The sequence below is a fragment of the Trachemys scripta genome, chromosome 10 (assembly GCF_013100865.1).
Source record: "Trachemys scripta elegans isolate TJP31775 chromosome 10, CAS_Tse_1.0, whole genome shotgun sequence".
NCBI classification, from domain to species: domain Eukaryota; kingdom Metazoa; phylum Chordata; order Testudines; family Emydidae; genus Trachemys; species Trachemys scripta.
The window spans coordinates 56,802,625-56,828,028 of record NC_048307.1 but is presented as its reverse complement, the minus strand read 5'-3'; the positions used below and the strand labels follow the sequence as shown (position 1 = coordinate 56,828,028).

The following is a 25,404-nucleotide window of genomic DNA, read 5'->3' as shown; positions in this document are numbered from 1 at the left end:
TTTTTTTTTTTTTTTTTTAAATTAAGTCTTTTAAAAGTGAATTTAGTACTTGTGAAAGGAGCCAAGTTTACAGCACTGTAAATGGAGGTTTTCCATGTATTCAAAGAACAAGAACCCTACAGACAACAACCTACATTGCTTAGGCAATATATTTCAACCAATCTCTAGGTGGTCACCTTTGAAATAAGTGGTTATTCAATCTTAATGCCCATTCAGTGCCTGTCTTTGCTGCAGAGACTTACAACAATAGTACCAACACGTATGTGGCCTGTAGACATTAGTCCAGTAGGAACTAGACAGGCCCAAACAAAAATATTTGAGACAAACTCATGTCAAAACAAATATATGAGGAGCATTTTAATTTCATCTACAAGCTGCCAAGTTTCTGATGCCAGACAAGTAAATTACATAGCTACTTTTGACTATCTGATTAAGTTTTTTAGCAGTAGCAGCAAGTACACTTTCCAGTGTTTCTCTCTTGATCACTTTAATAGAGCCCCAGCTTTATTTATACAGCAGAAACAATACATTTTGTAGCATAGGTGTAGGGGTTTTTTTTCTAAATGGAATTTTCCAGTTGCTATGGATTCATGTGATTGTTTGAGGAGTCCAAGGTTTGCATCTGTCCTTCACACTATCCCAAAAGCACCCACATCAGCTACATTTTTGTGCATTAATTCAAAGACCTTGCAAATAAGCTCAACAGTATTAGGGAGAAGAGGAAAAATAATGAGCTTCATTTAGAGTTAACATGGATCCCAGTTAGCAGCAATTTCAGAATTCTTCCTCTGCATATAAAGCATGTGATTTCTTCAGTTTCTTTAGTTTTTCAATGGCAGATGTCATCAAAATCTCTCCATGAACCTTATTGTCTCTTGTTCGCACATTGACAGCATTATTTGCTTTTTCCTTTTCTCCAACCACTGCAAGAGGAATATTGCAGAAAGACATTAATGGATCTGCAGCAAGCTTGTAACTTTTGAAGAGTAAATAACTACTAGAGAAAAATTCACTGGGACCAATGCTGGTCACCATTCCAGCCCCATATCTTAGTCCTTTCCACACATTCAAGAAGGTATGCCCTGCCATTTAAACATAAAACTATTTTAAACTCATACCTATTCCTTTACTCTTTTTTAAAAAACAATATGTGAAAAGAAACTCTGCTTTAACTGATTTGCTAAAATCTGTTTAATCTCCTGCTTACATTATGAAATTTAAAATAAAATCAAACTCTATGCCAACATTTGAAGTTTATAACCAAAATTTAAAAAAGAAAACACTTTTACAATGATCAGAAACCTAAATACACAATTACCTAAAATAAAATTATACTGTGCAAGCTGTGCATTTCTTATTTTCTTGTTTAATGTGCAGCTGTGATCTAGATCAACATCAGCCATAAATCCTGCTTCAAAAAATTCATGGCAAACCTAAAAGAAAGTTAAAGTTTCATTAATATTACTATGTGTATATATATATATATATTTTTTTTCCAACAGAGATCATGACGCTGATTCTGCAAAGCATTTAAGTATGCATAAATATGCTCTTACGAAGAGTTCCATTGAAATCAGAGATATTCACTTGAGAAAATTATACAAATCTTATGTACTTGGCAGGATTGGGGCAAATTTATTCTGTTAGCTTAACAGACAACTTTATAATAAAACACGGATTACAATATACAAGATGGCTACTCTAGGGCTATGTTATTTTTTCTTAAATTAGAGAATTCCTGAAGCCTAAGCAGCAATAAAGCCCCAAAGAATGTTATTTTTTTAGGAATTACGTCCCTTTAGATTCATGACAATTTTAGAAAGCAATAAAAACTATGACAATAATGCTTTCATCTCTGCCAAGCATGTCTATATTTCCTAAGGGTTACATGTTTGTTCTAGGATGGAATTATAGGTTATCCAATAGCTGATAAAATAAAATTTATTTCTATTTTTTAAAGGAAGTCTATTCTTACCTGCTGAGCATATTTTTCACAAGTAGGCCCCACAGGGACAACCATGACCTGGCGAGGAGAGAGCCAGAAAGGCCTAGCAAATGTAACAAAAATAAAAATTATATAAAAAAATATGTTGTATATACACATACACAAAACACACACCTTCCATTCATGCCAGTGTTTATATGCCCTAAGAAATAGCTGAATAATTTTCAAAAATATTTAATTTTAAAATTTACTTAGACATCTAGGCTAAGGCATGATCTTTATCCTGCCCAATTCACCTAGAACAGCACTTCCTGAGGCCCCTGGGAGGCTGCGAGAAGGTTTCAGGAGGTCTGCCAAGCAGGGCCAGAGTTAGACTCGCTGCGGCCCAGTGCGGAAAGCCAAAGCCCCACCGCATGCGACTGAAGCCCAGGGCCCCAGTCCCCACTACCTGGGGCTGAAGCCAAAGCCTGAGCAATTGCCCTGATTGCTACCCCGTAAGGCCAGCCCTGGCTTACATATGCAGAAAAACAGTTGTTGTGGCACAGTGTTTTTATAGCATGTTGGTGGGGCCTCAGAAAGAAAAAGGTTGAGAACCCTGACCTAGAACATAATATATTAATGAATAATTTTGGACCTGGGTTAAATAAACAGAAGTCCTGAAATTTACTGTTAAAACTAAAATAATGTCATGAATTCAATCCACCTCTTATTGTGGCTAATCGTCTCCAAACAAACAGTGGATGATCTTTGGACACTACAGAATATTATATGCACCGCTGTTCCTTAGAACAATAGAAAAAAATATGGAAAGGGATTACTAGTTTACGTTTAAATTTACTTTCGTGTTAATGTTGTTAAAAAAGAGAAAATGTTACCGTATAATAATCAACATTTTCAGGTTGCTTTGGAGTCAATTCATATTACGGTGTAAAGGGAAATCACTTGCAGGTATCATTCTCTGAAGGAAATATTCTAGTGACACCACCACCCTTGGGTTTTGCACTTCTGCTTGTGACTTCAAGTACCCAACTAGCTTAGATAAAAGTCTGGAATCCCTTGAATGAGCTCGGGATACAAACCCACAGGGCATGAATATACACAACTTTGATCTCTTGTTCCTTTCCAAGTTACACATTTGGTTTCATAACTAGACTGCATTTTATTTTTTCACACATTGAGCCATTTCCCTTTATTTTATACTTTTAAAATAGGTGGACTGTATGTTCATGAGTGAGATCTGTTCCCTTTCTGCCCCCCTCCATTCAATGGTACTTCTTTATCACCAATTCATGAAGAAGTATCTTTCAGATATTAATCATGAATAAGGGAGCAGCTTTCACTATTTATATATGTTAAGACTCTCTAATTTATGGATCTGTATATGTACAACAGTCATATAAGTATAAAAAATGAATCTGCAAGCTAAATAATGAAGGGTGAATAAAATGTATTCTGCAAACGTTTCAACTGCCATATTAAGAATATGGTCTTACTGTACTACTTTTATTATAATCTTGTAAAACTGAATTTCTAATCTTTTATCTTAGTCTACAATTATGTCGTTTGAGTTTGTCTATTGTATACAGTAGTCTTAATATTTTAAATATGAACCATTATATTAATGATTTTATGGCACTCAGGCCTCAATGAGACATTCCATCTTTTGGTTGTTTTGCCTGTGCTATTTTTGCTCAGAGTCTTGGTGAATTATTTTGCATTATGATGTGTTGGCTATTAGGAAGTTTCTGTATTTTCTAGCTATGTTCCTAATTGTTTCTTAGTACTGTACATGTGTCACTTACCATTTTCCTCCATAATTTTCTGCTAGAATAGCTATCATTCTCTCCACTGAGCCCAAAATAGCTCTATGAATGATCACTGGTCTTTTCTTATCATCACTATCCTTACTGCAAAGAAAGAAAAACAGAAAGAAAGAAGATTAAGACATTTACCTTAATCAGCGCACATTTAAGCTTACTGTCATTTTTCCATCTTCTATTTTGCTTTTTATATAAATAAAATATTAAATGTTAGCAAGTTATTAATTGCATGAAATCCAACAGCTTTCACTCCAAATTTACTGTGACATACTGACATTCATGAAATAATTGATGGTCAAAGCAGTTTGAAATAATCCTGCCTACAAATAATGAGAAATGGACACAAAAGAAAACCCTGGTTTTGTAAACCACTGTGAACTTGGATTCAGATTCCAACTCTAGGACTCAGGTCCACATCTATATATCTTCATCTCTGATATACTTCTTTCCACTCATTTTTACTGACATTTACATTAACATATAATCTTCCTTAGGATCTCCCCTATTCCTACTGCTTATTTCCCATCTGAAACTTCAATCCTTTGGTTTCTGTGATGATTATCATGCTGTGAAAAATAAACAATTGGGACTTCAGATGACAAATAAGTAGCAAGAGCAGATCAAATCCAAAACAAAGATCCTGCTTTTTTATTAAAAAAAAGTCAGGGGAGAGAAATTACAATCAAATGTGGCAAACCAGAAAAAAAAAAAAAAAAACAGAAAACAAATGGAAGTACTTGTCCAAGGACAACATGCCTGTCACAAATTTGTTTATTCAACAAGAAAGTGTTCTTCTCTCAAGTTGGAAACCAAAAATGGTATTTCCCTTCTCCAAAAGAATTGTTCATGTATGATTTATGCTCCTCCATCAAGGATAACCCAGCTGATCTGATCTTAACTTTAAAATTGTTACTGTGTCAAGAATGCAATCCTGCAAGGTGCTGATAGTTTAATGTGTAAACTTAAACTTAATGTGTTCAATGGAGGCATCAGACTATAGTGATTGATTAGTGTGTCTGTCCCAAATAAGTTTCCTCAAAGGCTACCTAAGGTCAGATGCACTCAGTTCTCTTCAGGAAGAGGAGACAGACAAGTTATCAATTTTTTCCGCTCATTTACATTTACAATGAAACTGAGCAGTTGAACACACTACTAAATTATGGGGGAAATTCTCAGCTCAGGGCCTAGTCCAAGTACTTATTTCCACTGCTGGGGATCTCTTGTCCCACTAGTGCACCTAGGCATTTAGCAGTAGGTCAGCAGCTTGTCCAGAGGCCAGTAAATAATTAAACTGCTTTTGGTTAACTCATTTTTAATGGGAGCTACAAACTGTGAAAGTAAAAAAATTATCTGTCATATAGTTGACAGATTAAGAATTCAAGCACTTACCCAACATAAGTAAGGTTAAATCTGATTGGTAGCTGGAAGTCAAGTTGGACGGTAGCACACTGATGGTACCTGCCAATAGCATCTTTGATTTTAATATCAATCTGCAAAGGAAATGCCTTAGTTACTATATACTGGTTTTTTTGTTATTCTATTATGCACCCACAAAGCTGCATTAGAGCTTCATTGCAGAACTGCACGGATTTACTAACCTTAGGACCATAAAATGCTCCATCTCCTGGATTCAACTTCCATGGCTCTCCAAAGTCATTCAAACTGTTTTGTAACTGCTAATTATAAAAATCATAAAGATGAAGTTTAAACATTACGTTTTTTTTTTAAAATTGTATTTCTTTAACACAGTCCTACCAAAGCTGCCCATGAAGGGGAAAGTGAGGGAAAGAACTGTACTTCAAAGATTAAGTCATACAAAGTAAGAAAATGGGTAGGACTGACTCAAATATCTTAGCAATATAAAGAGTTTTGAACTAATACAGCTAAAAAAAACATACCATATATACTCGATCATAAGCCGGTTCGTTTATAAGCTAACCCCCCCTCCCCCGATGGATAAGTAAAAATGGAAATTTTTTATAACCCGTTTATAAGCCGACCCTATAATTCAGGGGGCAGCAAACTTTGGCTCCCAGGCCATCAGGATAAGCCGCTAGTGGGCCGAGATGGTTTGTTTACCTCGAGTGTCCGCAGGCACAGAGGTAAACCTAAGTAAACAGTGTTCCAGCAGGCCAGCTGCTTACCCTGATGGGCCAGGACAGCAACTTGGGCGGGGGTGGGGGAGAAGCTGGGAGTCAGGGGAGTAACCCCTGTGACCACCCCACATGTGACCCCATCCCTAGCCTGGGACCCCCACACTCTCCCCATCCCATCCCTTCCCATCTTATATGGGGAGGGCCAGGGGAAGATGTCTTTGATCTGGCTGGAGCTGCTCCAGCTGGCTGGGCGGTGCGGCCACAGCCTGCTCCGGGGGTGGGGCTGAGCGGTACAGCTGCAGCCTGCCAGCCCCGGAGCTGCACCTGCTTTGGAGGCTGGGGCGGAGAGCAGTGTGGCCAGAAGTGGAGAAACTCTGGCCCCACCTCTTCCCTTCTGTCTCTGCTGGCTGTGCTGCCTCTCCTTGCTCCCTCTGTTGGGGGGACGGGTTGTGTCCCACCTCTCCCTCTCTATACCTGTTCATAAACTGATCCCCGTCTCTGGTGCTTCCCTTTTTTACTAAAAAAATTTGGCTTATGAACGAGTATATATGGTAATTACTTTAAATCCTGGCTTTTGTATCTATAGAGTGAGTGGAGATTAACAAAAAGAAATTTCTGTTATACATACCCATAACTTGAACTGACTTTCTAAGACACTATATGAATCAGGAGATTTATTGTGTCAGCGTTTCACATCTCTCAGCATGGATATCTATCAAGTACAGATTTTAGAGCCCAGTCCTACCAAAAAAAAAAAACCAAACCAAAACAAACCCTCCTATTCGTGTAAGTAATCTCACTCACTTCAGCATGACTGAAGGTTTGCAAGACTGGACGTTAGACAGTTGCATGTTTCATAGATTGCAGGGCCAGGCAGGACCATTGTGATCATCTAGTCTGATCTCCTGTATAATACAAGCCATAGAACTTCCCCTGAAATAATTCTTAGAGCATATATTTTAGAAAAACCATTCAATCTTGATTTCAAAATTGGCAGTGGAAAATCCACCATGACCCTTCATAAATTCTTCCAATGGTTAATTACTCACTTTAAAAAATATTATGCCTTATTTCCAGCCTGAATTTATCTAGCTTCAACTTCCAGCCATTGGATCGTGTTATACCTTTCTCTGCTAGACTGAAGAACACGTTATTTAACATTTTCCCCATGTAGATACTTGAAGACTGTAACAAGGTCATTCCTTAAACTACTCTTCAAACTAAATAAATTATGCTCCTTAAGTCTCTAAATCAGTGGTGGGCAACCTTCGGCCCACAGGCCGCAGGTTGCCGACCACTGCTCTAAAGTATGTTCTCTAATCCTTTAAATGTTTTTTATGGCTGTTCTCTGAACGCTCTCCAATTTTTCATTTTCTTCCTTAAATTGTGGGCACCACACAGGACACGGTATCCCAGCAGTAGTCACACCAGTGCTAAAGATAGAGGCAAAACCACCTCTCTACTCCTACTCGAGTTTCCTCTGTTTATGCATCCTAGGATGACATTAACTCTTTTGGGAAATCATGTTCAGCTGATTATCCACCATGACCTCCAAATCTTTTTCAGAGTCACTGCTTCCTAGGAAAGAGTCATTCTTTGTTCTGAGATGGATACATTTACATTTAGCCATCTTAAAATGCATTAAATTTCTGTGAATGAAAGTATTAAGTACCTTCCTGTGTTACCTTTTCTGCGTGGTCCCAGATCTCTACTTCTCCTAGGAAGTTTTCAGGTCTTGTAGAAAGATGCAATTGAAAGGTAAAACCAAACACTGCATAAACTGTCTTCAAAAAGTTCAGACAGCCTTTCATTTCTTCCTCAATCTGAAATTTAAGCAACACAAATCAACTGACAAACAGAACACCAAAATGCTGCCATGGAGAACTGGTTGATCATTAATATTGTTTTATCACTAATCAGGCTTGCTTTATTTTTTCTGAATCAGAAGCATGTTTTGTAGGCCTGGGATTTTGAGGCCAGGTTCTACCACACACTCTCTCCCACACAGTGTATTAATTTACTCCCCACTGACATCTTTGGGATCACTCATGGAATAAAATACTACTCAGCAGAGTTAAGTGGAGAACATCGCCATGATATACCACTTTTTTAATTGGTATACCACTTTTCATGATATATCACTTTTTTCCTTGTTATTTGATCTCTTGGGACTCTGTCATTATTGCTTCAATATCCTTGTGTCAAGATATGTAAAAGTAAGATCCTGTATAGGATTTTTTCCTGTAAATATACAACTCCAAGTAGGCCTACTCAATAACCCACAGTCAGTAACATCTCAAATACTTATTGTTCTCCTTTGCAAATAAACAACATTTATGCCCTAAAACGAAAACTTAATAAAACATCAGGGCATTATGCTGTTGGCAATTTCTGATGAAGACACTAAGCAGGATAGGGTACTGACTTAAGCAATTATATAGAAATCTAAGACATACTGAATCCCAAATGAATTAGAAGGAAGCAACCTAGCAATAGGGATGAAATAAAAGCAACAAATGTTGCACTTAAGCTACACCATAACATGCCAAGAGAAGATAAAGGCTGAAAAGTTCTTCACCTGTTCCATTGTGCAAAAGATGTGCGCATCATCCTGTTGGAAACGCCTGACTCGAGTCAAACCACTCAAAGTCCCCGAGAGTTCATTTCTATGAAGAACCCCAAAGTCTGCAAGTCTAATAGGCATTTCCCTCCATGAGCGTGGGCGATGAGCGAACATCAAGCTAGAAGAGACAAAGTATATTTAGGCAGGAAAAGTTATACCCAACAGTCTTTGGCTTCTTTTACATGCTAATATTCTTCCACAAGGCCCAAGATAAAAGATTCATTTTGAACTAAATCAGCTTAGGCCCATCAAAGAAAAAACAAGATAAATATGTTATCAGTTAGTAACACTTTTCAAGAATCTACCAATTAATTCTATCCACACCCCTGAAAGGTAGGCAAGTATAGCAACCATTATACAGATAGTGAAAATGAGCCACAGAAAAAAGTGACTTGAAGACCACAGAGCCAAGTCTCTGTTGGAGCCAAAGTTAAACTCAGTGGTTTCCAGCACCCTGTCCTACTCTCTAGCCATGAGAGCATCCATATCCAATGTAAATTTTAAACGAACTGCAAAAAAACCCAAGAGTTGCAAATTATATCTTCCCCCACCCCCCTAAACATGTATTTAATAAACAGGAGCAGAACTGTACTCAAGCTCTCTAAAGATACCTTGGGACAGGCGCTGAGGACAGCTGATTCCCCTATAAGGGTTGTCTACTGTATAGGTTTTACTATATATTAACTTCAGTGCATTACTATATTAATTTCCCTGAACCTCAAAACATTACTTCACAAGTAGGAAAATAGGAAAGATAATACAAACCAATGTCCTGGACAGTTCATGGGTTTAAGGGCAAATGTTTCCTTCTCAACATCAAATGAGAACATGTTTTCACTGTAGTGCTGCCAGTGACCTGATGCTTCCCAGAGTTTACTGTTGTAGATGTTAGGTGATACTACTTCAGTAAAATTACGCCTGTGATATTCCTCCTAGAAAATAAATCCAAAAGGTGATGCAGCCAAAAAAAAAAAAAAAGTAAGTTACAAAGAGTGTGTTTTACATATAGTAAAAGCCTGATCCTGCAATCCTTACTTACAGTAGATCTTTACTGAAGTTAATGGGATCACATGTGTAAGGGTTAGATGACTGAGATCAAGTTATAAATGTATTGTGATTTAATAATTAGAAAAAAAAATTAAGGTCAAATTCTTCCTGCAGTTACCCTATAAAACCTCACTAAAGTTTCAGTATATCTGTACACAACTATATACCCAGAGCACACATTTTTTTGTGTGGGAGTGCCTTAATGCAATAGTGGGATCAATAAGAATTATAGAAATGTAGGGCTGGAAGGGACACCAAAAATGTGTCATTTGAGCTAAGGCCAGTCTGAAAAAAGCAACACATCTTCAATAGAAAGGAAAGATGTTTAATTATGTTGATTAGAAATGTTAAGACATGCCCACTTACTCGTATAAAATCCATGAGTGTATTATAAAGAAAGGCACCTTTGGGGAGGAAAAAACAGCTTCCTGGACTCAGATCATGGAAGAAGAAAAGTTCTTGCTCCTGTACAAATAAATGTAGAATTCAGTAAGCCCACTTAAATTGTATCCATGAATGTTTTTTCCAGTTCAAATCACTATTTTTAAATTGAGAGTGTTAAGACTCCTTGTTAGAGACAGTGAATGATATTTTTAGAATGTATCAATAAGAACTTCAGAAGAGAACAAGATTTAAAATGTTGAGAAAATAATTTACCAGTAATTCTGATTTTCAGAAGGCATGTGACTAGAGACCCATCTCCAAACATGTAACTGACTAATCTCACATTTCCTCAAAATTCTGAGCCCATAAAACAGTCTCAGCAGTAGGTTCAACACTCCTACCCACTAGTGCAGGAAAAAAGTCATTTGGCAGGCACACACCACTCACTGGTGAGATGGTTTAATGGCTCAGGGTTTTGAGCAAGTAGAAACTTTGTCAAAAGCCTGTGCTAAGAATGTGGGCATAAGAGTGGGGATCTAGTACTGTACGTTTTTCTTTGAAGAATCTCTCTTAGTATCCTATGCATCATGTTACACCAGTTCATCCATTTTTAACTGGGAAAGAAACAAATGTAAATACATATTGAACAAAAAAATCATACTTCATATTAAGATTCAGTTTATAAAGGGTTAATAAGTGACCAAGATGTTGTAATGCATGGTTACTTTATTGTTATAGAGTCAATATGTGGCTCATATAGTTATAACAACTTCTACTGATGTGCTTATAACCATCTGTAACACACATAGGACTCATGCCTGGAACATACTACGACCTCTACTGATCTTTTAACCCCTTTAAACCTTTATAAATGGAATCCTAATATGAAATGTGATCAAACACAGATCATGTTTATTATCTGTACAATTCTCACTGGTGTATTAGGGTTCCTAACATAGCTAGTCAGGTCCGCGCCTGGAGTTTACAGGCTAGAATTTAGGCAAGGTTGAGTACAAACAAAAAAGAGAGAGAGAGAGAGAGCGCGCACGAGTGAGCTTGGGCAAGGTATATATAGGCATAAATAGGATTTATGGAGACTCAGTGCATGTATACTTCTCAGTAAACAAGTTTCAGTTTAATATATTAATGAGTTCAATTATTCGTAGCACATATGTGCATCTAAGTCATCTAAAAGTTGCTTCACACTTTATTTTCTGATTTATATTTTAGATATTAGGAGATTAATCTGTCATCTGGGAGATTCAGAGAACAGGACTCTTGTCAGTTTTAATCCCATGCTGATTCGGAAAGAAAGCAGGCAACAGAAAACTGGAGGGATGATATGGCAAGAGAAGGAATGATTTCTGAAATTAAAATAATTATGTATGTATAGCCTAGCTGGAAGGCAACCATAGGTGGGTATGTGGGGAGGGGACAGAGGAGGGTTTGAACACTAAGGAGAAAGAACAATTATTTAGGGTGGTCCAAGGGAGAATAAATAGGAGTAACAGGATTAAATTAAGCAAAGGAAGATTTAAGATGAATATCAGGAAACAAAAAACAACAAGACCCATTAGACCATGGATTAGTTATAAAGGAATTAGTGGAAGAAAATCACCATTAGACAACCCAACAATATGGAACAGAGGGATAGACTAGGTGGCCTGACTAGTCATCTCTAATTCCTATGTTTTTATGATGAAGAATGCATAATATCTGCAATGGCAAAGTCAGTCTCTTAGTTTTGTTAATGGGTCACCCAATTAATTTTAGCCATCATTTGGGGGTGGCTAATAGTACTCAGGTTTTCAGAGGGTCTTTTGGGGAGGAAGAAATATATTTTGGATCATCACCAGGACAATGCCCTTTAAGAGTAATAAAAATATCAACAGTACCTACCTTTCCAATTTTCCTATGATCCCGATTTCTGGCTTCCTCTTGGAATTTTTCCCATTCCTTCATCATTTTGTTATCAGGGAAGGATATTCCATAGAGTCTCTGCAATGTTTCCATGTCAGCCTTTCCCTCCCAATATGTAGAAGAATTCTGATGTTAAAAAAAAATATAACGTTTTTTAAAAACGGTACCATACAAACAGCTGCAGGGGAAGAATAAATGATAATGCAATCCAATTACCATATCTCATTGCTTCTTGGGAAAAGAATTGTCAAGTCATCCAATATTGGTTTAAAAGACAAAGATACTTGCAGTTAAATGTATGCACTGCTTTTTTGTTGGGATAGTAACACAGCATGCATAAAAATAAATAATTGTTCTTATCATGTATTTGTTGTACTTGGCCACGTTATTTTAACTTGTATCGTGTCATTACATTACAGATGAATGTAAAGCAACATGCTGTAACTTCACAACATGATGCAGTAAGACAGTAGAAAACAGAAGAAAACATAATACCAACTCATTTTTACAGTCAAATACTGATACTGTTTTGAAGATTGAACACTTAATCTGATTATTTAAATACAACAGTACACAGATCTCAAGCACAAAGTTAACTGACCAAAAGGATGCTGAATGTTCAAAGGAGATCAAGGACTCTGACCGCCCAACCAAATTAACCAATTAATAGTTGCCAGTAACTTATATTACCTAATTACCAGAAGCATCTGCACAAGTTAATTCTGGTTCTTTTGTGCAGACGGTCACTTTAAAGAAGCAGTACTTTCAGGTACAGAAAGCTAAGCCAGTTATGTAAGCCCCATGCTTTGAGGGGCCTGGAAACATGAAGGATTCTCAGTTTTCATTTACAAAAATAAATTTCTAGACTGTCTCCTTGAAAAGATAGCCTTGAAAACATAAACAGATGCTTGTCACTGATTTTTTCCTACAGGTTACACATTATTTATAGTCCCCTTCAAGCCACCCAGGGCAAGCATTCCAGGTTTGGAAAAAAATATAACTATAGGTCCTGTGGTCACCCACTCTACAGGGATCTTGTGGTGTGCAAAGGAGACAAGCTCAGTGTGCTCACTGGGGGCTTGACAGAGGGTGTGGGGACAACATGTGGTAGCAGACCGGGGTGGCCTTGAGATGCACATGTGTCAGTTTCATCGGCTCAGCTGGCCAGCAGTTGGCCAAGTTAATGGGATCTAAAAATAAAGAAAAGAGAGCAAAACATTGTTTTCTGTACCAATAAACATGGATTTTTTTTTACTTTGCAAACAAATGGCTACACTAATAATCTATAAAAATGAGTTGATCCTGTTCATTTACACCACTACAGAGTTGAGTGCAATCAGGACGGATAAGAGTCAGTTAATTTTTGGGGGGCAGGGAGGACAGAAACAGGGTAATCAGTAATTTTATTTGGGGGTGAGCATGGGGGGGACATTAAGGATGGCTTTGATGGTGTGACCATCAAGGAAAAAAAAAAAAAAAAAAGAAGGACATAGTAGACCCCAGTCTATAGCATTTCGGGGGAGGGAGGGGAAGGGGGAAAAACAAAAACCCTCTAATACATACGTCAGTATAATTCAATCTTGCCCCTGCTCTAGTTACTTTGAAAGCTTATAAATTTTTACTCTTACCTTAAAAATCTTTAAGGCTTTAATTTTTCCAGTGTGTCTCACATGTGGGCCCCTGCAGAGATCAATCAATGGACCACACCTACAACAAAATAATTCTGACATAAACCATTTTATTCCTCACATTTTACAACACTTTAAAATATAGTCAGTAATAATGTACAAGAAAAGTTATGGTGACTAGCACACATCTACTAATACAATAATTATACATACGTGGTCAGAAATTTATGAGGTGTGTTTTACATGCAATTGTGCAGCATGAATTTCTCAAGTCTCAGAAATATACTAGGACCCAGTACTGTAAAGTGCTCCGCCTCTGCCTCCTCCACCCACGGGCACGCCGCTCAGCTCCACTTCTCCTCCCTCCCAGGCTTGCCACGCCAAACAGCTGATTGGCGCAGCAAGCCTGGGAGGGAGGAGAAGCGGAGCTGCGGCGCGTTGGTGGGAGAAGGTGGAGTGGAGGTGAGCTGGGGGGACGGCGGGGGGCCCGGGGAGGGCCGCAGCAAGTAATGAGAACTGACTCTTGGGCAATACTCAGCACCTACCCTCAACTACCTAATGATGCCATCTAGGACAGTGGTTCTAAACCAGGGGTACACACACCCCTGGGGGCACGCAGAGATCTTCCAGGGGGTACATCAGCTCATCTAGATATTTGCCTCATTTTACAACAGGCTACCTAAAAAGCAGTAGTGAAGTCAGCACAAACTAAAATTTCATACAATCACTTGTACTTACATTTTAGTGTATAGTACAATATTTATATTCCAATTGATTTATTTTTACAATTATATAGTAAAAATGAGAAAGTAAGCAATTTCTCAGTAATAGTGTGCTGTGAAACTTGTATTTTTATGTCTGATTTTGTAAGCAAGTAGTTTTTAAGTGAGGTGAAACTTGGGGGTACACAAGACCAATCAGACTCCTGAAAGGGGTACAGTAGTTAGGAAAGGTTGAGCGCCACTGATCTAGGACATCCTGTGGCCTATACGCTCTCCCACAAAAGCTGGTCAGGAAGTTTTCATCTAAACAAAATGGACAAAAAAAGGTTTTGCCATTTTCCAGCCAACTTTGCCTTCCACAACCCCAGCTGGACAGGATTCACATCCAACACCATGCTAGCAGTTAATGTTACTGCTAGTGGGTTCAAATTCCACTTGTGACTATTTGTTTTATTCTTCTCCCTCAGATGGGAGGCAATTACTACAAGGGTGGGCATGCTCCCCTTGTCTACCAATGAAGACAGGAGGTAATTTTGAGAAGCATGTGTCATCCCCCTGAAGACAAGATGCAATTATGCACAAACACCAATTGTAAATCTAGGCCTCAATACTGCATATGTGCTTAACTTTAAGCATTGACTTCAGTGGGACTATTCATGTGCTTAAAGTTAAATATGTGCACAAGTATCTGTAGGATCAGAGCCCTAGTTAAAAAGAGGGAACCTTCATGAAGTCTGGGATGTTAGTTTAATAAATTTAGAGAAAATAATTTCTTCCTTCAATTTCGATGAAGTCTGCCCAAATTCCTACTGTCCAATTATAAAATTACAGTGTATAGTTTTTTAAGCAATGAAATAATATATGTATTCTTGTATATTTTTACCTGTACACTGTGGTAGTCGGCGTGTTAACTTTCTCATTCAGGATACGACATTTAAACTTATTATACTATATGGGGGAGAAAAAACAGATATCTGGAACTAGAACTTCATTAACATCAACAACTACAATGACATTCTGGTATAATGGTAGCACTCATATTTGTGTCATTAAAAGGCACTAAAACTACTAAAGCAGTGGTTCTCAAACTTTTGTACTGGTGACCCCTTTCACATAGCAAACCTCTGAGTGTGACCCCCCCCTTATAAATTAAAAACACTTTACTATATTTCACATCATTATAAATGCTGGAGGCAAAGTGGCGTTTGGGGTGGTGGCTGACAGCTTGCAACCCTCCATATAATAACCTCGTGACCCCCAGTTTGAGAACCCCTGTACTGAAGAGTGACAATCACACATAGCCGAGAAAGCCTGACATTCCCTCCAAAAGAAGGCACAGTGTTATAAAACATACAGGGAAGACAGGACCATCAGACAGATATAGCTAATCTGTCTGGGTGTATGCTGATTCATAGCATCTTTCCATCAAGTACCTCAAAGTGCTTTTACAAAATATTAAGAAACATAATACACCTCTACCCCAATATAATGCAGTCCGATATAACGCGAATTCGGATAGAACGCGGTAAAGCAGTGCTCCAGGGGATGGGGCTGCTTTACCTCGTTATATCCGAATTCGTGTTACCACAAGCTGTTCCTTTGCACCCGCCCATTACTTGCTGCAGCCCTCCCCGCCCACCCCCAACCCCAGCTCACCTCCGCTCCGCCTCCTCCCACCAGTGCGCCGCAGCTCTGCTTCTCCTCCCTCCCAGACTTGCTGCGCCAATCAGTTGTTTGGCGTGGCAAGCCTGGGAGGGAGGAGAAGCGCTCGTGGGTGGAGGAGGCAGAGGAGGAGCGGAGGTGAGCTGGGGCAGGAGGACTGCAGCAAGTAAGGGGGGGGAGGTGCAGAGGAACCACTCCCCGCCCCAGCTCACCTCCACTACACCTCCTCCTCCCACAAGCACGCCGCTCAGCTCTGCTTCTCCTCCCTCCCAGGCTTGCCAGGCCAAAGAGCTGATTGGCGCGGCAAGCCTGGGAGGGAGGGTGGAGAAGCGGAGCTGCAGCACACTCGTGGGAGGAGGTGGAACGGAAGTGAGCTGGGGGTGCTCCGGGGAGGGTCACAGCAAGTAACGGTGGGGGTGCAGAGGAACTGTTCCCCACTCCAGCTCATCTCCGCCTCCTCCCCTGAGTGCGCCACCGCCGCTCTGCTTCTCCCCGCCCCTTCCAGGCTTGCCGGGCCAAACAGTAGATTGGCCTGGCAAGCCTGGAAGGGAGGGAGAAGTGGAGCAGCGACGGCGCGCTCAGGGAGGAGGCGGAGGCAGAGCGGAGGTGAGCTGGGGCAGAGAGCGGTTCTTCTCCCTACCCCAATATAATACCGTCTCACCTATAACACGGTGAGATTTTTTGGCTCCTGAGGACTGCGTTATATCGGAGTAGAGGTGTACTACCAAGAGACTGGTAATTAATACCCATTGTACAGATGGACAAAGAAAAAAGTAGTAAATTATAATATTATCCAAATGAATTAAAATCTATTTTAAAAATCATTTTTACATGCTCATTTCTCCAAGTCTTATAGTAGCTCCAAAGAATTACCTTAAACATATCTAGTAGTATCTCCTTACTGACTTCTAGTCTTTCAAAAGGCTGCTTCTCTTTTATGATATTTTTACACATGTTCTCCAATGTAGGGAATTCTGTACTAGATACACCTCTAAACAAAAAATTAGAGAAAAGTTACTATACTTTTAATAACAAAAAGTTTACTAGGACAATTTATTACCCTCAAATGCCATAGGGAAACCATATTCATTTACTTCCTTTTTTGTAAGGAGAGTGGACTCCTTTGATTTAATCACTACAATGGTTCCTTTAGTTTAATACAACTATGCATTCAGGCCCCCGTCCTGCAAATACTTAGGCACGTGTGTTAACTTTATTATTGTTAGAAGTCCCATTGAAATCAATGGGCTACTCGATGTAGTAGTTAAACATATGCATAAGTGTTTGCAGGATTGGGGCCTCAAAAGAATATATACTGTTATATAACGGTCCTATTTATTTTTACTGATCCCATCTTCATGGCACCTGAGTGCATTAGGTAAGTCTACATGGGGATAAAAGTCTCGCAGCATGGCCACGGCTGGCGCAGGTCAGCTGGCTCAGGCTGTGGTGCTGAAAAATTGCTGTGTAGATGTCCGTGCTCGGGCTGGAGCCCAAGCTCTGAGACCCTCCCCCTCACAAGGTCCCAGAGCCCAAATGTCTACACTACAATTTCTCAGCCCAAGAGACCTAAGCACCTGATGTTTATTCAGGCTTAAAAAATAATAATAATAATAATAATAATAATCACGCTTAACTCAAACTCCTGTCAAATACATGGAAAAAGAGTTTTTTCTGTGCAAAAGATTCAACACTATCCCCCTTTCAGATGAGGATTGAGAAACCAGACACTTCAGGAAAGAATAGGGGAGACAACTTGAGATTCATGACATTTCCAAGGTTAAACAAAACAAAGAGAAAAAACATTTAGGTCAACTTTACATATAAGGAGTAGAAAGGCACAAGCAAAAAAAATTTTTTACTATTGACTTTTAACAACACATGGGCCAGCACTAAAAAGCTACATGTGGCCCAAGTCAGCTGAAGAGACATCCTATTAGCCGATTTCAGGTTCTCAGTTTTGCCTGGCTATATATACACACAGCGAAGAGACAGAAAGCAGACGGAACTATATAACTGCAAACAATGATTAGACAAAAGGTAAACACCTAAGTAACTTGGGAGCAGAAGTCCCATTTTCAAACATGACATAAGAGATAAAGTTTAATTGAAAGTCATTGAAGACTTCGGCCCTCAAGGGCCTATCACTTTTGAAAATGGGACTTATGCGCCTAAAGAACGAGGAGTACTTGTGGCACTTTTTGCTGATACAGACTAACATGGCTACCACTCTGAAACCTTATGTGCCTAAGTGACTTAGGCACCTTAGACAATTTTATCCCAAAGTTCTACTTTCTTCCACAAAACATTCAGTAACTAAATCTTGAGGAGGAGTCTGATAGTTATTTTCTGAAGTTTATTCCTATTTCTTCCAAAAATTGCCACGAAGAGAAGACTAACCTGTCAGTTTTAAATTAAAAAAAAAAAAAATGAAAAAAAAAAAAAATGGATCCACTTTACTTTCTTTTTAATATGCAGGTAAAAACCTGATTCAGCATAACTAAACCTTAAGAACCGAAGTCAAAACCAAAATGTTTATAGACATCTGTGACATTTTACCTGTCTTCAATGTACATATCATAATAAAATCCATTCTCAATAGGTGGCCCATAGCACAAACAACCTCCATAATAACTTTCCATGGCCTCTCCAAGGATGTGAGCACTTGAATGCCAGTAAACCTATAAATGAATAATAAGTCAGAAAAGCAGGTCACAGGACAAGGACTTCTTGGTGGTACATAATTTTTAAAAAAGCAAGGCATTTCTATCGAAGAAAAGTGTTGAGATGAAGCCACGATATTTAAATTCTAAGCAAGAAATGCTGTTTCTGTCTTTATTTCTACTGTGTTAGATGATTAATGTAGATTCAAATAATTGTATCTGATAAATGCCGGTTCAACAACGTGATAGTAGTTGTACCATTGTGGCCCTGTTTTCTTCTAATTTGCTTAGTGATTAGACCTCTGATGTGATTCAGCCACAACCAGTGCTGGCTCCAGGCACCAGTGCAGCAAGCAGGTGCTTGGGGCGGCCAACGGAAAGGGGCAGCATGTCCGGCTGTTCGGCAGCAATTCGGCGGAGGGTCCCTCAGTCCCTCTTGGGGGGAAGGACCTGCCGCAGAATTGCTGCCGAAGACTGAAGCGGTGGTGGTAGAGCCAAAGTGCCGCCGATCGTGGCTTCCCCCGCTCCGCTGCTTGGGGCAGCAAAAACGCTGGAGCTGGCCCTAGCCACAACAATCTTGTGTTTTGTTTGTTTATAAATAGGCTGATTTCTGGCCAGCTAAACTTTAATTTATACTCAAATAATGATCACATACACAGCAGTCGTACTATTATAAATGCCATTATGCACATTATCTAAGGACATATGATAGAGATTGAAACCCTGAAAAATTACACAATGACAAGTTTTTTAGCTTTTGAACTTCTTTGTATTTAGGCTTCAATCCTACAAAGACTTATTCACGGACTTACCTTTATGCACTGTGATTAGTCCTATATGGTAATCAATGAGACTATTCACAGTGCATAAAGTTAAGCACATTCCTAAATCTTTGCAGAATTGGGGCCCCACAATAACTTAGGCACATAACTTTATGCACACACAGTTTCACTGAGTGAGATACACACATGCCTGAAGTTACTGAAGTGTTGCAGGCTCAAGCAGACATATTTTATTCATAGATCAAATTCTGTATCAGGATGAGATTTCTGTATAAAGCCTAATATGCCCCACATGTTAACACATTTAGGACCTGATCTTTTGATATGTTGAGCAACCTTAAGTACCACTGTTCTCCCAGGGTCAAACCCTTAGATGCTTCATCCACAACATATATTAGAGGCATTTTTAAAGTACCAAACTGTTTTTAACTTAACATACAAATCTAGGTAGTTTTTGTTTTGTTTTCAGTCAACTTCTATACATTAGCTAAAAGAGGGGGAAAGAAAGGAGTCCAAAAATTTTGTGTTTATCCATACATTCCCTTTTGAAATAACAGATATATAATATATATGAAATATACCTGGTTAAGCCACAATTATTTGTCACTTGACTAATCATTTAACAATAATTTTGTTGTATACAATATATTGAACTATACCGAGGACTACTAATGTTCAGGATTTTTATTAAAAAAAAGAAAATCAAGATAATAGAAGGGAGATTTCTTTTCAAGATATTAGTTTCTTTAATCAAGTAAAACCAAGAGACCATTTACTTACTGCCTGAGCTTCTTCATTATCAAATGTAAGCAGCTCCAGTGAACAATCTCCCTCCAATGGACGATCCAGATCCCACAATTCACCATTCACTGTGGCTATTACTGCATCATCAGCCAGTCCTCGACTAACAAAGAAAAGTAATAACATGCGTATCAAAGGCATTTTGGGCCAGATTTTTAAAAGGTATTTAGGTGCCCAGCTGTTCCTGAAAATCCTACTAGGCACTTGTCTACATTTTTAGGCACCTGAATAACCTTCGAAATCTGGCCCTTTGGCCTCTATAGACTTTTAAAACATTTTCAAATCCGGTTCACTTTTGAGTTACAGACTGTAAACCATATGACGACTTACTCTCTCCTGAAGGAAGGATTTGGAGGTTAAGGGAGGATGAGAACTCTGCTTACTGAATAATAATCCCATATTCTATCATTAATTAGGATTGAATTTCAAGTCAGAGTTAATTGCTGACAGTTCTATTGGATTTTAAAGCTAGAAGAAACCATTATTATCATCTTGTCTGACCTCCTGTAAAACAAAGGCCAAAGAACCACACCCAGTGATTTCCGCATTAAGTCCAAGACCTGGATCAATGCTTCCACAATGAAAGCAAGGCAAAGCAAATATTAAAAAAAGTCAATCATCCACTCAGTGAACCTATATCAGGGGTCGGCAACCTTTCAGAAGTGGTGTGCCGAGTCTTCATTTATTCACTCTAATTTAAGGTTTCGCGTACCAGTAATACATTTTAATGTTTTTAGGTCTCTTTCTCTAAGTCTATAATATATAACTAAACTATTGTTGTATGTAAAGTAAATAAGGTTTTTAAAATGTTTAAGAAACTTCATTTAAAATTAAATTAAAATGCAGAACCCCCCAGACCTGTGGCCAGGACCACAGTGAGAGTGCCACTGAAAATCAGCTCGCATGCTGCCTTCGGCACTCGTGCCATAGGTTGCCTACCCCTGACCTATATCATCAACTAGCTCCGGGGGGGGTGGGAGGGGGAGGAATAAACAAAACCACCATTTATTAAAACACATTTACACCTGCAGTTTACCTAATTCTTGCAGCCAACTGATATGGTGTCGTTTTCCAAGATTCCCCTTCTATGACTTTACCATCAGTCAGAATCACTTTTATAGGCTTGCTCTGGTTGGCTGCTCTGTAAGCAAGCAAGGCATCATGCTCTTTTTTCAGTGTTTCATAATGCTTCAGCCTGTCGTCTATGAAGCTTGGCTCACACTGCAGCTGTAAGAATCATACACAGCAGTCACAAAACTATTTTTAAAAGAGAACACAAATGGGAGGTTAATTTACTATATGTTTATACAACATCTGATCTTTGTTGGTGTCTCCAGGTGCTTCTGAAATATAAATAAATACATAAGTACATTCATAAACACTTCCAACCCCCAAAGTGTCAGGTTGTAATAACTATCATGGCCATTTTCAAGTTTGTTACACAGATTAATATTGAAATATTCTAAAATCCAACCCTCATCAAGGCTATCCTGGAGGGGAGGTCTCTGTCAGCACTCCCACTAAGCATTCCCTTGTATTTTTGCTCACCAAATACCACTCCCCCACAGTATCACTCACAGCTGCCGAAATCCCCTTGCCACACTTATAGCTGATGAAACCTTTCTGACTCTTGGTCAATATTGACAAGAATATGCACTTCAATCCTTATCTTGAAAATAACAGCTTTGCACATGCTTAACTTTATACACTGCAAGCAATACTACTGAATTCAATGGGACTAGTGCACGGTGGGCAAACTTTTTGGCCTGAGGGCCACATCTGGGTGGGGAAATTGTATGCAAGGCTGGGGCTTGGGTGCAGGAGGGAGCATGGGGTGCGGGAGGGGGTGTGGTGTGCAGGAAGGGGCTCAGGACAGAGGGTTGGGGTGCAGGAGGGGTGCAGGGTGTGGCAAGGGGCTCAGGACAGGAGGTTGGGGGTGTGGGGTGCAGGAGGGGATCAGGGTGCAGCCCGGACCACTTACCTCAAACGGCTCTGGGGTGGCAGTGGTGCACAGAGGGGCTAAGGCAGGCTCCTTGCCTGCCCTGGCCCCGTGCCGCTCCCAGAAATGGCCAGCATGTCCAGCAGTGGCTCCAGGGGGTGGGGCAGGCAGCTCTGATGTGCGCTACCCTTGCCTGTGGGTACCACCCCTGAAGCTCCCATTGGCTGCAGTTTTCTGTTCCCAGCCAATGTGAGCTGCGGGGGTGGGGGGGCGGTGCCTGCAGACGAGGGCAGTGCACGGAGCCTTCTGCCTCCCCCACCCCCAGGAGCCACAGGGACGTGGTACCAGCCGTTTCCAGGAGTGGCGCAGGGCCAGGGCAGGCAGGGAGCCTGCCTTAGCCTCGCTGCACCACAGGGCTGGCAATCCTGATGGGTGGGATTCGGCCCGCGGGCCGTAGTTTGCCCTCCGCTGGACTAGTGAGTGTGTAAAATTAAGAATGTGTGCAAGTCTTAGCCAGTTGCTAGAATTCTCTCTCCCCTGAGCCAGCACTAGCCTCTGCAGAAGTCATGGAATCCGTGACAGACTCGTACCCTTACTGATGAGGCACAAGGTGTGACAAAGGGGAGGACCAGCTCTGAACCTAGCAAAGACTCTTCTTTTATGCACTATAAAATATCTGCTTACCTCATTCCTAAGCCCATTCACAACTTCGTTTTCTTTTTTCTTCTCCTTTTTCTTCTTATTTTGGGGAGTCAGGCCTGCATTGGAGGTATTCTTTAAAAAAAAAAAAAAGTTATACCACTATGTTTACTAGGACAATACATAGCAGGCACATGATTTAGATAGATATACAGTAATGAAAGAATATTCAGAAAAGGGACATAGTCTGATGATGGGCTAAAGAAGTCATGGGGTGTAGCCTATCAGAAGAAATTGAAAGACGTTTTGTAACAAATAAATAAAAACTGTGCCTGTCTATACAATGTTCTGGTTGTATGTCCACTGGCCCAGGAAAATAACATGCCCAGTGTCCAAGAGAGAGAATCTTTCCAAATCCTCTGGAATTTTCTCACTGATACAACATATCAACAAAATCCTCCCCGGAAAAAGACTGGAGAACAAAAAAGTCTGAAGAGCAACAAAATCAGGCTTTGGTGAGAGAACAAAATAAACCAGTTCCAAACTCAGACCACACTGAAAACAAGCTGACTATAGAGAGGTACTGTGGTCCAGAATATAAGGTAATGGACTTACACTCAGGACAAGGGTTTTATTTCCAGTTCTGCTACTGACTTGCTGTGTGACCTTGAGCTAGTCATTTCACCTCCCTGCATCTAGTTTCCCTACCACCCTCTAGTCTGTTTTAGACTGTAAACCCTTTGGGAATGAGCATAGTCCATTACTACATGTTTGGAAAGCAAAGCTCTGATGTCAGCAGAGGCCTCTCGACACTTAATATGATCACTTAATCATAAAGACAGAAGGATATCAATGAGGTAACTAGGTTGTAACCTATTTAAGGCTCTATATTTCAATTCCATCTGGAAATTCATTGAGAGCTAGTACAGCTATTTGAGCTCCTGTGTAATCTGCTCTCTGCAACAACACAAATGGATTGCTACAGTCTGTCCCTGCTGAAGTTGGAGTGATCATAAAGGATAAGTGCATGAAGAACATGTTTGCAATAACTTAGTCTCAAAATCACAGAAATGTGAATCACTATGACAAGGTCCTTATCCTAAAGAAGTCACTGATTTCAGTATCACCAATAATTGGCAACTACTGCTACCTGAGGATGTAGGATCATGCAGGGCAGCTAATAGGACATACAAATTGTGAACCTGAACAAAAGGCAGGTAAACGCTCCTTATGGATGCGGCTTGTATCAACATCTGCCACTTCTTCTAGTATGTTCCTCCAACCTACCAAATAACCCCAATTCTACCTGGATTGAGTAGCAGACAGTTTGCCCTAATCCAGCAAGGCACTACACCAGTTTGCTGAACAATGATACTTAGTACCTGTATAGCACCTCACGTTTTCAAAGCACAGAACAAACCACACACACTAAGCAAATATTAGTTCATTTAAAAAAAAAAAAAGGAAGAAGTTCCTGGCACCAACCCATGTTCAGTGCAGGTTCAGGGAGCTACTCTCCACCTCCACATAATGGCCACGCCAGCATTTCAGCACTTGTCAAAAGAAAAAGTTGATCTCTTGGGGGGTGGGGACCTTAAAGTGACCCAAATTAAAACAAGGGAAATTTTAAAGAGTCTTGGGAGACTGCGTGATAGTTGCTGGTGTTCATGTCACTGAGCCCCCACAGCTGCCAGACCGCCCTGCCCCACAGCCGCCCACGACAGATGGACAACCGCAAGGCCACCTGCCCCACGGCCGCCCAGCCCAGCCCCACGGGCTGCCCCGCCCCACGGCCGCCAGCCCCATCGGATCCACGCTCCACATGCCAGGCAGGCCCCTGCCCGGCACCCCGGGCTAAGCACGGGGCAGGCGCGGGGTCTGCCTCTCCCTCCCCGCGCTACCTTGCCGGCTCCTGCGGGGCCCGGCCGCCGCTGCTCCCCGCGGCCCAGCTCAGCTGTCAGGCTGCGCCGAAGGTGCAGGAGCCGGTAGCGCAGCTTCTCGTTCTCCGCCCTCAGCCTGTGCAGCTCCGGGCTGCTGCTTCCCGGGCCGCGCTCCGGCTCCGGCTCCTTCAGGCGGCCGATCTCGGCTGTTAACCAGCGGATCTCCTCCTCCTGCCGGGCCAGGCGCAAGGCGATGGCTTCTGCGGCGGCCGCCATCTTCCCCCGGATCCGCGCTGGGAGCTTCGGGTGCTCCCGCCGATCAGCTCCCTCCTCCCCGGGCCCTGCCAGAGGGGCTGGGCTGGGACTGCAGCAGCTCCTGGGGCTCGTCTCTGCCAGGTGCACTGGGGGACACTGCCACCGCGCCCCGCACAATCCTACCTCCCGCAAACCCTGCCTTTAGAGACCTCGGCTGAATCTCAGGCTTTCCATGGTTGGGGTTGACCATAAATTATTAACCATTAAGAGGGGGAGGGGGCTTAATTTCTTAATTTTGCTTTTTGTTTCAGTGCTACAAGGGGATGGGTAGGTCTTGAAAATCACCAGAAAATGTGTTATGTGATTTATGGACAGCCCCTTGTAGAGCAAGGGGGGGGGGGATTCCCTTTCTTTTCCTTGCAGAAAAAAACCTCGAAAATGCTAAAGACTGGGGCTGAAAGTGCATGGAGTGGCTTTCACTGAAGACCACATAGTCTGCATCACAGCCATCAATCACTCATTTTTGGGGTTAAGGGAACTCAGCACAAAATGTGGTTGTGGGGGTGGTGTCACCAAGACTGTTGCTGATGGTATCAAG

General features: G+C 40.7%; 1 protein-coding gene across 1 annotated transcript; it reads right to left on the bottom strand.

Moving 5' to 3' along the window:
* On the bottom strand, positions 1 to 25,043 carry TARS3 (threonyl-tRNA synthetase 3). The gene is made up of 19 exons (XM_034784202.1): positions 24,573 to 25,043; positions 22,717 to 22,806; positions 21,130 to 21,320; positions 20,073 to 20,196; positions 18,407 to 18,528; positions 16,721 to 16,838; positions 15,069 to 15,133; positions 13,464 to 13,542; positions 11,815 to 11,961; positions 9,898 to 9,996; positions 9,250 to 9,416; positions 8,440 to 8,602; positions 7,547 to 7,684; positions 5,364 to 5,441; positions 5,155 to 5,255; positions 3,748 to 3,852; positions 1,976 to 2,048; positions 1,319 to 1,433; positions 1 to 923 (listed from the first exon to the last, which is right to left on the bottom strand). Exons 1-19 carry the CDS (start codon positions 24,825 to 24,827, stop codon positions 775 to 777), a joined length of 2,379 nt encoding a protein of 792 aa, XP_034640093.1. The 5' UTR covers positions 24,828 to 25,043; the 3' UTR covers positions 1 to 774.
* Positions 25,044 to 25,404: the final 361 nt, after the last annotated feature.

Coding starts and splice junctions, on each gene's coding strand:
- TARS3 (XM_034784202.1), bottom strand. CDS start 24,827: ATGGCGGCCGCCGCAGAAGCCATCGCCTTGCGCCTGGCCCGGCAGGAG. Junction 11,962..13,463: donor AAGCCTTAAAGATTTTTAAG/GTAAGAGTAAAA, acceptor TTTTAACATCAG/AATTCTTCTACATATTGGGA. Junction 5,442..7,546: donor TCTGGGACCACGCAGAAAAG/GTAACACAGGAA, acceptor TTTTATAATTAG/CAGTTACAAAACAGTTTGAA.